Here is a 14,051-nt window from a genome sequence, read left to right as displayed (position 1 = left end):
CAGGGACAGAGAGTGAGTCGTTGTTTGTTTTGCTATTGATAATTTTATTGCGTTTTACACCGATCTACAAACATGGAAAACAACGGACAGGATGAAACATAATACAAGGACAAAAGCAGAGAAACAACAACGTAACCGCACACTTAAACAATTATCCCCTACTTCAGGGGTAACGTGACAAGACTGTGCTCCAGGAGCTGTCAGACTGAGCGACAGGGAGAGACAGGTGTTGAAGAAGCAGAGAGAGACACAGCGGCAGACAGCAGTGGACTTTCAGACACACAGGAAAAGAGACCAGAAGATGAACAGTTTTGGAGAAAGGCAATCGGTGAGATGGAGTAAAGAGGTACAGAGATTCAGAGAGGTAAAGACAGGGAAAAGGCAGGCAGGGAAAGAGGAAGAGGGAGCCATCAGTGAAGGGGTTTACCTGTGAGAAGTGCTGCCCAGCTCCAGCTGAAACCTGGGGTCCTGCGACAGCCGGCTGAGGCAAACTCTGCACGGGGACAACCGTGGGCATCGCGCTCGGCACAGTGGGCATGCTCTGCACGGCCGGGCTCTGACCCGCTGGCAGACCCACAGCTGGGCTCTGACCCGCCGGCAGCATCTGAGGGTGGGACATGCCTCCTGTTCTCTGTAAAGCCCAGGAGGACAGGAACATCAGAGAGGGCGCAGAGAGGAAGGGCTGTGTCACATTGCCCGGTCGTGACGGGTTGATGCTAACATGACATTACTGTTGCTAAACAGATCGCAGGCAGGTACCTGAAGTGGCAGCTTGATTGAAACTCCTGAATTCCCCTCACAAATCTGGAGACAAGCTGCATTTACCTGTCATTCTCCTCATCTTTTTACAATTGGGAGTTAGCCCTTATGAGGAACGGGACACTTCTGGGCCATGTGGCGAACCATATCTCCATGAGCAACTGTTATCTCCTCCCGAGCCCACCCAGCAGGCCAGCAGAAACGCGCGATGACACTGTCATGACAACTGAAGATCTGCGATGACGCGCGTCAAAAGCTGTCACACCTCCTCGCGTTAAGCTCAAATGAGCTCTTCTGCTAATGGGAAATACCCATCGGAGTCTCTGACCGGGCAGAGCCCTGCCAACTTCATTCACCAGTAAAACAACCACAGAAGTGACACTGACAGGGAGTTTCACTGTCACTGTAAAATTTAAAAAAGTGTTTCTTTCCAGATTCATACTTTAAGAGTTTGAAGGAAACACCCAGGGTTCCCCAAGAGCCGAAATGCAAAGGCTTCCCGTTATCCTGTCATGCTGTTCTCACTGCTGGAGTGTGTCCCTGCCTGCTGCCCAGGAGGATGAGGGCCGTACCTGTGGCTGGGCTCCGGCCTGTATGGGCTGGTAGGACTGGGCAGGGAGCTGGGCTGCCAGTGGTGAAGCACTGGGCAAGGACTGCTGCTGAGGATGGTGCTGGGGGTATACTGGTCCAGGGGGGATCTGAGTAAAAAGGGACAGGAGAGACAGGGATGAGCCAGGGTACTCCTCAAGAACACTGGGACGAGCAGCACTTACCCACATTATCCTCCTGGGACCAGGCTGGTTAAGATTAGGGGTTAACCCATAGGAGACGCAGGATGCCTCTGAGTTACGTGCAGAAGACACTGCAGCAGCACAGCTGGTTTCAGGACCAGCTGGGGAGGATGTGCACGTTTAAATAGCCCCCGCACATGCCTGCCATCTGTGTCTCCAGCTAACAGGGAGGGAGTGACAGAGCTGCGTACAGCGCCTTCCCCACCGGACATAATACACAACTAACAAAGCGCAGCCCAGAAGCATCCTGGAGCCTGGACATGGTTAAACCTCAGTAGGACACAATACAACAGTTTGTGGGACAGGCTACATGTATGAACACGTAACATGTAACTTCATATATGAACATGTAACAGTGTGGTACATACAGAGGGCAGTTACTAAACAGAAAACTTGGAAGACACCAGAGAGCTCCCCAGCGGACAGGAGCACTGGGAAAGGCCAAGACCAGCTATTCACATACGAAAGGAATGAAGGGGGGCACCACGTCTGAAAGCAACCACCACTGAAGAATGAGTTCTTTTCATACAAACACCTGAAAAATAGACTGAAGACTAGATTTTGTTTGGGGGACTATTCTGAGCTGGGCTTTGGGCCACATCCAGCGACAAGGCTAATTTGACATAACTGGAGCCCTTTGTGTTATTTTGAGTGCATTAAAAAGGAATTAACCCTCACAATGAAGAGCGAACCAAGTGCCTGGTGTAGCACTGCTCCAAAGTACTGTGCCTGAACTCAGTGCAAGCCTTGTTTGTTCTCCATTAAGCATTTTCTAGCATTGCTTAAATGTTTTTTCTTTCCCCTCATGTATTTTTAATTCAGTGGGACAGAGAGGCTCCAGCCCAGTTCCATTAATGTGGCATTGTTCTCTACCTAAGAGTCTGACAAAACCCCGAGATTAAAACAAGAACCCGCGCCACCAACCCAACAGGAGGCTGTCCAGGTTTGTGCCTACCACACTTCCAGCACTCTGCGACGCCTGTGTGCCTGCATTTTTACAGCCTGGTTCGGTGGTGCACAAACCTATCCAGACACGGGACTGCTACGTTTTTTTGCATCCACATTGCTTTGCATCTGGTGCTGTTTTGGAAGACTAGGGTGAAGAGGCAAGAGACGAGCCAACTGAGGTCTGTCAGGCTAAAAGCCAAGTTAAGGAACTTGCTGAGGCGCAGTGCAATTGGGATAAAAGCATGGCAGCGTGTTGGGAGGCATCGTGAACTGTGAGACAACGGCAAAGCGAACTCATGGTTCAGGCATTATTAACTGCAGAAAAACCTTGCATACTGACAGTGGTTACACTCTGTAAGAAGGAGCCTGCTGGTTTTAACAAGGCAGAGCTCTGTATCTTGTCCCCGCTGAGCTCATCTCTGATTCATGGCTCCTTATCCGTCGTCTTTTGCCTGATTCAGACGCTGTCAGCAGCGTAGGCAGCGGTAACAAACATTGCACGCACTTGAGTGCTCTTTATGTACAAAAAAGTGGTAAAACTGAAAAAATGCATGAGAAAAAATAATAAAGGCAAGACCAGGTACACACATGTACAGTCTGCCCTTTGCTTTCCTTATCAGTGTAAATAATGGCTTTTCTCACACGCCATGAATTAAAAAGTGCAAAGCAAACAGCGGCTTGGTCTCCTCACAGTCAATGCGATGTACACTTTCTCATCAAATACCTTTGTATATGGGTTATTAGTTTCTTATTTAAACAAAATAATAATAGTTAAATAAATATGGAAATATACCTGTGCAAATATATATCAGGCTACTATCAGTTCAATATTACCTAATGCAGATGTCTGATATCTGAACAGAGAAGGTGGAAGGCAGAGGGTAGGCAGACAGCTGTGGAGAAGACTGGGAAGGTACAGAGGCAAATAGTGAGAGAGAGGAAAGCAGAGGTGCAGAGACAGCTCAAGAGCCTTGAGATGTACATAGAGGTACAAAGTAACACAGCTATAGGGAGCTTTACCTGAGGCCTGCAAAGGTACAAGCAGTATGGTATAGAAATGTATTGGGAACTACAGAAGTACAGAAAGATAGAGAGATTCCCTGCTGAGGTGTCTGGGACCTTGGCGTCCACAGGTTGCAGCTGATCTATCAGTAAATTTAAACAAGCCATTACCTGAAGAAATAATTTGCAAGTTTAACCTAATCAACTGTCTTCATTGTTGAGAGGAGAGGCTAGGAGGTTATAATAATAATTCCTTACACTTATATAGCGTTTTCTGGACACTCCACTCAAAGCGTTTTACAGTAATGGGGATCCCCTCCACCCCCACCACCATGTGTGCAACATCCATCCACCTGATGACAAAATCTTTACTGGAGCTCTGGAAGCTTGTCGGAGAGAGTCTAATAGGTCAGTGTCTCCTGAGCTTCAGACAGTTAATGGCTCAGTAACGTAACAGCTCAGAGAAAGCCAACTGCAAGACACGTGGCTCCTGGGGAGCAGGGCAGGAGGAGAGGCACGAGGGATGTAGTGTGCGACAAAGAAGGAGGGCTGACTCACGGAGGTGGCGTTCTGGTAGGCTGCAGCGTGCGCCTGCTGGTACTGCAGGTGCTGTTGGTGCAGTCCAGACTCCCCCTGCGACGGGGGCACTTGGTGCTGTCCACTGACCAGCGGTTCAGAACTCACGGCATAGCTCCTAGCCAGGGGGTCAGAGGTCGCGGCGGCTCCCCCACAGCTCTCCCCCGGTATCCCCTCCCCTAGGAAGCAAAAAAACACCAAGGCCTTTGTTTACACTGCAGGTTATTTATTACTCTCCCAAGTGTGGCGAAAGGTCATTTCCGAGGCCAGATGAAGACATCATGGAAAGAGAAGCTAATGTCCCCGTATCGTATCCCCATTCCCGATCGGGCCTGCTCTCAGTTCAGTATCCTAAAGGATAAGAAGGCATTGTCCTACAGAACTCTTTTATGCTGTTTTTTTAGAGAGTACAGTCAATGACACATATGACCTGAACTGCTTCGATTTATCAGTGCTTTCATTGCTTCTGTGTTATTTTGTTATGTCTTTTATTTTCTCCCTCTTCTTTTTGTTCAGTTCACTTATTTTTTCGGGTTTGAGATCTTTTTCCATGTGGCTGGCCGAACTTTGCTTTGACTGAACCTTCTGTGAAAGATGCTATAGAAAAATATTGATTGATAACTCAGTGCAACTCAGAAGCGATAAGCATGACTATTTGGCGGTGCGGTGGCTCTGTGGCTATGGATCTGTGGCTGGGAGGTTGCCGGTTCGTATAACGCGGCCGGCAGAGGAATCCTACTCTGTTGGGCCCCCGAGCAAGGCTCTTAACCCCAACTGCTCCAGGGGCGCCGTATAAACGGCTGACCCTGCACTCTGACCCCCAGCTTCTCTCCCTGTCTGTGTGTCTCCTGGAGAGCAAGCTGGGGTCTGTGAAAAGACATATTCGTAATACAAGAAATTGTATATGGCCAATAAAGTGATCTTATTATTCTATATTCATAATAGTTTGATTCTCTGTGGTGAATAAGGTGGCGAAAAGACTGGAGATTATATTAATAAAATAGCACTTTTCACTGGTGGGTTGTCACACATTTTCTCTGACTGAACATGCCACCTTATTTTGGGAGGGCATCTCCATTGTTAGCTATGTCTGTCGGCCTCCAGGCTGCAGCACAATTAGATTTAGCCTGAAATGGCTGAAAATCATTCAGACACAACCCGGGACTCTGCTTTAAACCAGTACTGGTAGTGCAACATTACAGACGAGAACAGGGAAGAGTCTGATTACATCACCACTTTGACGTAAGTGAATTCATGCAGCTTCCTTTGTCTCCAAATTACTTTAACATTCTTAGTATTTTATAGCTTTGCATTTCACAGATGCGAAATTTAAATTAAAAAGCAAACCAACACGTAATAAGAAAACAAACACGACAAACACCATAGATTGGCGCACACAAAGTTACATTGGACTTTGCAACTACGTTTGCACATCTCCCTGGCAACAGAAGAGCTCAGCCTGCCTGGGTTTACTGCAGAGCAGAGGGACAGCATAATTAGAGCAATTTTGATGTCGCAAACAATGACATCATTGTGGACTTTAGCTCCAGTGGAGACTGTTGCCCTCGCTTTCCGAATGGAAAGTACATGCTTCAGTCACCTCTCACACACTAAGTAAAAGGATCTTTTTAACTACAGCTCTGCGCAGCGCACACACTGACTTTTATTCCCACTTCCCTTTTGATCTTTCCAGGAGTTTTTACAGTTTCCGAGTACATCTGGGAGACGATGCCAAGACCCTCGCGATTATCCTAGAGAACCGGCCCGCCGATTTTTTAAAAGCCTTTGCTCCACAGAACAGTCTGCTCCGGGGGCTGCTTGCAAGCGTTAACACTGCTGCCAAAAACAGTTTATGTTTGACTAGGAATGGGCACTGCACTGTAACTAGGCAGTGTTTCAAACAAACACCCCATCGGTAAAGTAGCTGTAGGACCTTTAAGGCAGTGCAGGCCAGCAGGGTGCCCTCGCGGCGGTGCTGTTTGTGGGCTGTACCTGCAGGGGGAGCTGCGGCTGGTAGGGAGGCCTGCTGGAGCTGCAGCTGGAGTTGCTGCAGCCTGACGTGCTGGTCCACCTCCGGCAGCTCCTCGGGCTCGGGGCCGCCCGGCACCCCTGCCAGCAGGCCGGCGGAGGAGAGGCCGCCGGGCTGGGAGGAGGAGGAGGAGGGCACGGCGCCCCCCAGGGACAGGGGCTGGGAGTCGCGCCTCTCCTCGTAGCCCCGCAGCAGCTGCCGCCGCTCGCGGGACTTCTTGATGAGCGTGACCCGGTCGCGGATGGACTTGCCCACCACCTTGGCGTCGCTCTCGTGAAAGAAGCCTGACTTCACCTGCCGGGAGAGAGAGAGAGAGAGAAGAACGTTTGAGTTAAAACCCAACAGCATTACAGCGCTGCTCTTACTGCTGCTACTAATAATAATTACTCATTTATTCCTTTTTCCCTTATTCATTTGTTCTTTTTTTTAATTGTATAATGTTAGCTAGAGTGTTTTTATTCCTCCTTACTTCTGGTCTTTTCTGTTCTGTATTCACAACATGTATGGTCACTTGCTTTGTTAAGCGCCTATATAAAAATGAACTGAATTGAATAATGATGCAGTGGTTGCAGTTGTTGTGATCTCTGTTATTGGCACTGTTACACAGCTATTAAAGGACACGGCACTGCTGCTGCTATCAACACCACTACCACAGCTTTTACTTCTGCCCCCTTCAAACCTCCCCACAGGGTGCATTAACCCCATTCTCTCTCTCTCTCTCATCTGCTCTTTCTCTCACCCCACCCATCCATCCCTTTCCTAACCCGCTTGTCCAGCCCAGAGCGGAGGGGCAGCCAGAGCCTTTCCTGGCAAGCAACCGGCTTACTGGTCGGGACGCCAGTCCATCACAGGGAACACCCAGACACACACGCTCACACCAGAGCCACTTTTCCCAGAAGCCATCAAGTATGTCTGTGGACTGTGGGACGAAACCTCTCAGAGCGTTCCCAGAGGAAGCCCACGCTAACACGGGAAGAACATACGATCTCCACACGGGGAGCACCACAGCAATCGAACCCAGGGCCCCCAGCACTGCGAGGAAGCGATGCGCCGCCCTTCTCTCGCTCCGTCAGTCACAGTGAGGTACAGCACTGTTCACTCCCTCTCTCACCATCTCCAGGGCCACCTCCTCAGCCACGTCGTTCTCCAGGTCGTAGCTGAACTCAATGGCCTCGTTGTCCTTGTGCTTGCCCTTCAGTTTCTTGGGGTCCTCCACCCAGATCCTGAGGGCCAGGGACTCCTTCACCCCGTCGTCGTCCTCCGCCAGCTCCACCCGCACGCCCGTGTCCTCCCCAAAGAAGGCATGGGTCAGCAGGTCCTTTATAGACAGCCTGAGAGGAAAAGAGGCCGGGAGCGAGATGACTTCCCCAGAATAACAAATCAAATCCATCCCAGAATTCCTACACCTGCCCCAACCAGAACAGCTTCAGGTTATTCTGGGGGGAGGAAAACGCAACAGAGCTGTAGCCCCTGTATGTGATCTCCTGCCACGGCCTGAGGGACAGAGATCTCAGATGACAACAACTATAAGAGGAATGTTTTTGTTGTAATAGTCTGTACTTGCCCTGTAACTGCTATTGCTCAGGCAACACTCGTCATTAGCCACAGCAATGAAGCTCATTGGATTTGAGTTTGAGAGACAGAGAGGTAGAAATGGTGATAAGCAAGGCGAGAAAGAGAAAGAGGAACTTTGTTGTTATTCACATCAACTTTATTTGGTATTTAATGAAAATGCTTAGGGACTGGATTTAAGGGGGGTGAAAGAGTGGAACCGTAGACAGAGGAGACACTAATCACAGGAGCTGGAGAAGAGGGAAGAGTGAGAGAGAGGAGACATTTAACACAGTTACACAGAGAGGGAGACAGTAAGATAAACAGAGGAAGGGTTGCTGGGATTGTGGGGGAGTTATTAGCAGATGTCCTGTAGGTAACGTGGTGAAACTGAGCACAAGCGAGGGGGAGGAAGGAGAACCAGAGACTCAGAAGAGAAATAGAAAGAAAGTGAAGAGAAGAAGCAGCAGAAGGGAGAGGAATATATACGAGGGACAGAAACGGAGCAAGAGGCCCTGCATCGCAGCCTCTCTGTCTCTGAGACACACCCACCTCTGGCTCTTGTTCTGGCGGATGCAGCCCTCGATGATCTCCTTGATCTCGGGGTCGCTCACCTTGTCAAAGCTGGCGGGCTTAATGCCCTGAAGAGGCAGGAAGGGCGAGAGAAGGAGTGAGTGGGGAAAATCACACAACCAACCCCCACCGCCACCAAAAAAAACCCCAAAAAACAGCAGTGATTTACAAACTAATGTTGGGACGATGGCTTTTCACTATGCAGAAATCAAACACTTGAATCTGTACCTTTCATCATGACCCCCTTACTGTGAAACTCACATACTCCTTAAGTGTAGAAACTATATTAACCAACACGGCAGTTAAGATCTTCCATCAATTTGTTTTCTATCCGCCTCATCCAATTCAGGGCGGCAGGGGAGACAGAGCTTATCCCAGAAAGGAAAGGGCGCAAGGGAGGGTACACCCCTGGACAAGACGCCAGTCCGTCACAGGGCTGACAGACACAGACACACACACACTCATGCCAGGGTCAATTTTCCCAGAAGCCAATTAACCCACCAGCATGTCTTTGGACTGTGGGAGGACACCAGAGCACCCGGAGGAAACCCACACGAGCTTGGGGAGAACATGCAATCTCCACATAGACAGCACCCCAGGTCCGGAATTGAACCCGGGACCCCAGCGCTGCAAGGTGGCAATGCTGATCACGCCTCCAGTTTGGTCTTTTTGCAGGTAAAAGATGATCAATACATGTACATGTAAGGACGGAGCGGTGGCTCTGTGGCTCAGGATCTGTGCCTGTGACTGGAAGGTTGCCGGTTCAAATCCTGCGGCCGGCAGAGGAATCCTACTCTGCTGGGCCCCTGAGCAAGGCCCTTCACCCCAACTGCTCCAGGGGCACCATACAATGGCAGACCCTGCGCTCTGACCCCAAGCTTCTCTCCCTGTCTGTGTGTCTGTGTCTCCATGGAGAAAAAGCTGGGGTATGCGAAAAGATGAATTCCTAATGCAAGAAATTGTACAGGGCTAATAAAGAAACCTTATTATTATTACATTACATGAACAAAATCCGTGCCTGCAGATTCATGATCTTTATACTTTGTGAGGGGAGAGGAAGTGGGGAAACGCAGGGAAAGAGAGACTCACGCTAGTGACTTTGCGGTAGATCTGAGCGGCGTTCTGGCACTCGGAGTAGGGATACTCTGACGTGGCCATCTCCAGCATGCACATCCCAAACGCATAAACATCCACAGACTCATCATAGTGCTCCTCGTACATCTCCGGGGCCATGAACTCTGGGGTACCTGAGAGAGACAGGGGAGAGAATGCTGCACTGTGAGAAATACTCTGGGATTAGACAATCACTGTTCCCTAAAATAGCAAATCGAATCCCAGAATTCCCACCCCTGACAGAATCAGAACAGCTCCCGCTCCTACTGGGGGAGGAAACTCAATAGAGCTGCAGCCCAGTATATCACCTCCTGTCACAGCCCGAGGGACCCTGAGCCTGTCTCCCAGTGATGATTTATGTGATGTATAAAAATGTCCAATAATATGTCTGCAATGTAACAGTCAGTATTAATTGTACCTGCGTGGGAAAGAAGGGAAAGAAGAGAAGGAAGCTTGAGAAGGAGGGGTCAGAGGCAGAACAAAAGCCGAAATAATGGAGCCATAAAACAGGAGGGACAAGGAGGGACAAGGGGGAACAAGGGGGGACAAGGTGTTCAGAGGGGCAGGGGGCACAGAGAAGAAGACTGTCCAGAGAGAAAGTGGGGTACCCAGGAATGCAGACAAACATAGAAGAGAGGGGATACCAGTGGCAGGAGACAGAGACAGAGGCAGAGAAGAAAAAAATGTCTATGTGATTACTTAATTCACGTATATTAATTATTAATAACATTAATACTGTCCTCATCATGAGTAATACATTTCTTTATTACTCTGTGCAATTTATAGTTATTGTTGGACATGACTGTATGACTGCTTCTGCGTCAGAGCAATATAAATCCTTTCACTACAAAGGGCAAAGGGTGAAACAGCCACTTCACTATTCTCTTTCATACTCTGCAGACACCGATGACATTCACTCAGTTTGATACTGCTGGTTTCAGGCAATTCGGGGTAATGCCTGCAAAGTGTCTCATAAACACGTTCGCCCAAGAGCTCAGATTAAAAAAGACGCCCAAAGGTGTATCAGAAGGGAATGCAATCTTCCGGCACGTGATATCACTCCCTGCATGTGATATTGTTACTCGTGTGTGACATCACTGCGCGCGTGTGACATCATCGACTGCAGTGCCGGTGTCCGCTGCTGCTCTGACGGTGGCCATACCGATGACGCTCTTGGCGAAGGAGGTGCGCATGAGCGTGGCAAGGCCGAGGTCGCCGATCTTCACCGAGCCCGTGGGGCCCGTGATGAAGATGTTGTCGCACTTCAGGTCGCGGTGGATGATGGGAGGGGTCCTGGTGTGCAGGAAGTGGAGGCCCTTCAGGATCTGACGGCACCAGCTGCGCAGCACCTTGGGCTTCATCACCTTGAAGCGCTTCAGGTACCTGGACAGGCAGGGGGAAGGGCTGGTTCGGTCAGCCAGCCGGGCACTGACCCCCCTACAGTCCCACACACGCGCACACAGGTCCCACTCCAGTCCAGCACGGCTCCCTCAGGACAGGGACAGACACCTTCCGCTGCTGTGTCATCGCAAGCGCGCGGGCAACAGCACGGCCCCCTGCAGCTGTCAAAGCCACCTGCTTCCTTTCTTTCATACCGCACACTTCCTACCAAACTCTCACCGCCGACAAAGTTCCCATCCTGTGAGATACAGGATTTAATGGTCATGTTTAAATATGAAAACCTGCAGCTCATGGTTCCGCCTGAGGCACGCTGACAGAGCAGTGCAGACAATGCAGATAAGGCAGCAGAGACAATGTTAGGGTCAAACATGGAGTCCCCATTACTTGTAAAGCACTTTGAGTGGAGTGTCCAGAAAAGCGCTATATAAGTGTAAGAAGTTATTATTAATAATAATAATAATAATAATATTATTATTATTATTATTATTATTATTATTATTAAATCCTTCATCCACATGAGAGCCAAACCACACCAACAGCTAATTCAGGGAAAAATGTTCTTATTTCATACTTGGGATTCTACATGGGACTGGGTCCAGGGATGCGGACCACCGCCATTGCAGATATTTAAACTGAGAAAACACTGCAGTAAACAGCTGAGAAGAGCTACTTTCCCATTGCGTTGAGAGATGATTTCACTTGTCAAAGGCAGAGACATGGATTTCACACATGCACCCTTCCCTAAACTTTGACTTTCACGTGCGCAGTGCTTGCAAGACAGCCTTGCTCATTTGCGTAACACTGCGCGTGTTCAGCCTGTGTTTGCCACTGGCCGATGCTGAAAGGTTAGTTCATGCACTCGTCACCTTCAGACTAGATTAGTAGAATGCAGTACCTTGCAGCCTGCCCAGCAGCACTTTAAGAAGGCACCAAAGCATTCAGGGTGCAGTCCTTTGTGTTTAAGAATAAAAATCTTGCTCTCACATTTCAGCCATATTATCCTGGCTATTTATACAATTTCGAGGCAACTTTACAATTGTATAACTCACTTAAAGGAACATTAAGGGTCACGTCTCATTAAATTACTGACATGCTGAAGTAACCCACCAAACTCCACCCTGCGAACTCACGAATACACCCAGCTAGACTTTAAAATTCCCTGCCAAAATGCTATTGCAAATTATAGGCCACTGGAGATGCTCAAACTCTCTTTAAAAACACCATTTTCCCCCTACATAGTCTTGTATTTTTATCAATTAGTAAGATCAAGTCGGTTAAACTTGGTTTGGTGTTTTGTTGTTTTTTAAATTTGCTGGTGAGAGGTGTTATATAAATAAAAGATGTTGAGGTGCTATTAAGACTACTGCACAAACGGCCAATTCCACGGACAGTGTGACTGCTGGGTGAGTTCACGGTGACAGAGGGGAGCACTGACGTTTTGAGGGTGCCAGAGGTCATGAGTTCGGTGACAAGGACAATGCACTTCTTGCCCTTGAGTGCGGACTCCCAGGAGTCGTAGAAGCGCACGATGTTGGGGTGCTGCAGCCCCTTCAGCATCTCCGCCTCCTCCTTAAACCGCTGCTGCTCTGCCTTGGTCAGCTTCCGGTCCTGAGGGGGGAAGAGAGAAAGAGAGAGAACGCTGAATCTACACTGGGAATGTGCTCCACAGAGTCTCCACAGAGAAACACAGGACACTGAATCTACACTGGGAATGTGCTCCACAGAGTCTCCACAGACACTGACACTGAATCGACCCTGTGAATGTGCTCCACAGAGAGACACAGGACACTGAATCGACACTGGGAATGTGCTCCACAGAGTCTCCACAGAGAGACACAGGACACTGAATCTACACTGGGAATGTGGTCCACAGAGTCTCCACAGAGAGACACAGGACACTGAATCTACACTGGGAATGTGCTCCACAGAGAGACACAGGACACTGAATCTACACTGGGAATGTGCTCCACAGAGTCTCCACAGAGAGACACAGGACACTGAATCTACACTGGGAATGTGCTCCACAGAGTCTCCACAGAGAGACACAGGACACTGAATCTACACTGGGAATGTGCTCCACAGAGAGACACAGGACACTGAATCTACACTGGGAATGTGCTCCACAGAGTCTCCACAGAGAGACACAGGACACTGAATCTACACTGTGAATGTGCTCCACAGAGTCTCCACAGACACAGGACACTGAATCTACACTGGGAATGTGCTCCACAGAGAGACACAGGACACTGAATCTACACTGGGAATGTGCTCCACAGAGTCTCCACAGACACTGACACTGAATCTACACTGGGAATGTGCTCCACAGAGAGACACAGGACACTGAATCTACACTGGGAATGTGCTCCACAGAGAGACACAGGACACTGAATCTACACTGGGAATGTGCTCCACAGAGTCTCCACAGAGAGACACAGGACACTGAATCTACACTGTGAATGTGCTCCACAGAGAGACACAGGACACTGAATCTACACTGGGAATGTGCTCCACAGAGTCTCCACAGAGAGACACAGGACACTGAATCTACACTGGGAATGTGCTCCACAGAGAGACACAGGACACTGAATCTACACTGGGAATGTGCTCCACAGAGAGACACAGGACACTGAATCTACACTGGGAATGTGCTCCACAGAGTCTCCACAGAGAGACACAGGACACTGAATCTACACTGTGAATGTGCTCCACAGAGAAACACAGGAGACTGAATCTACACTGGGAATGTGCTCCACAGAGTCTCCACAGAGAGACACAGGACACTGAATCTACACTGTGAATGTGCTCCACAGAGAGACACAGGACACTGAATCTACACTGTGAATTGCTCCACAGAGTCTCCACAGAGAGACACAGGACACTGAATCTACACCATCACTGGGCTGCGCAGATTCTTCACAGACAAACACAGAACACTGAATCTACTCTGTCTCTGTATCATTGTCACTGCGCTATACACACCATACATGCCGAAGAAATACAGCACTGAATATAAACTGCCACAGGCATAAATAGGGGTGAGTTTGCCCTGACCTGACACTAAGTGGTTTAGAAATTGCCAAGTGATCAGAAGTGATGTTCATGCTCACACTCAGTAATGTGTCTAATTGTGTGTCTGTCATGCTGCAGTGAGGACTCAGGAACTGCACTTTGGGAATGAATGACCTTCACCACTGTTTCCACTTTTCCTAAATAAATGTCTAATGGAATAGATCGCTGAGATTATGGGATTGTAGTCTTACTTTTACAGTCCGAATTTTTTTAATTCTATGGATATGGATATGGATCTA

At 48.9% G+C, this 14,051-nt stretch overlaps 1 protein-coding gene across 16 annotated transcripts in view; it reads right to left on the bottom strand.

Annotated features, from left to right (window-relative positions):
- The window catches only part of wnk3 (WNK lysine deficient protein kinase 3), an 84,074-nt gene that overhangs the window by 30,200 nt on the left and 39,823 nt on the right, over positions 1–14,051 (bottom strand). For 15 of the 16 annotated variants that reach the window (XR_015934658.1, XR_015934676.1, XR_015934688.1 and 12 more), the window contains exons 3-11: positions 12,179–12,351; positions 10,505–10,725; positions 9,319–9,476; positions 8,209–8,297; positions 7,217–7,436; positions 6,069–6,399; positions 4,059–4,255; positions 1,332–1,457; positions 428–631 (exon numbers count right to left, since the gene is read on the bottom strand). Coding sequence is in view for 6 of the 16 variants with exons in the window: in XM_088623953.1 (XP_088480079.1) it covers positions 428–631; positions 1,332–1,457; positions 4,059–4,255; positions 6,069–6,399; positions 7,217–7,436; positions 8,209–8,297; positions 9,319–9,476; positions 10,505–10,725; positions 12,179–12,351 (1,719 nt within the window). In the remaining 10 variants the exon portion in view is untranslated. The remainder of the gene's footprint in view (positions 1–427; positions 632–1,331; positions 1,458–4,058; positions 4,256–6,068; positions 6,400–7,216; positions 7,437–8,208; positions 8,298–9,318; positions 9,477–10,504; positions 10,726–12,178; positions 12,352–14,051) is intronic. The other variant, XM_088623957.1, reaches the window with a different exon arrangement.

The sequence above is a fragment of the Lepisosteus platostomus genome, chromosome 3, assembly GCF_059453375.1.
Source record: "Lepisosteus platostomus isolate fLepPlt1 chromosome 3, fLepPlt1.hap1, whole genome shotgun sequence".
Lineage (NCBI taxonomy): Eukaryota > Metazoa > Chordata > Actinopteri > Semionotiformes > Lepisosteidae > Lepisosteus > Lepisosteus platostomus.
The sequence above is the reverse complement of the archived record's forward strand: the minus strand, read 5'-3'. Positions and strand labels throughout refer to the sequence as shown.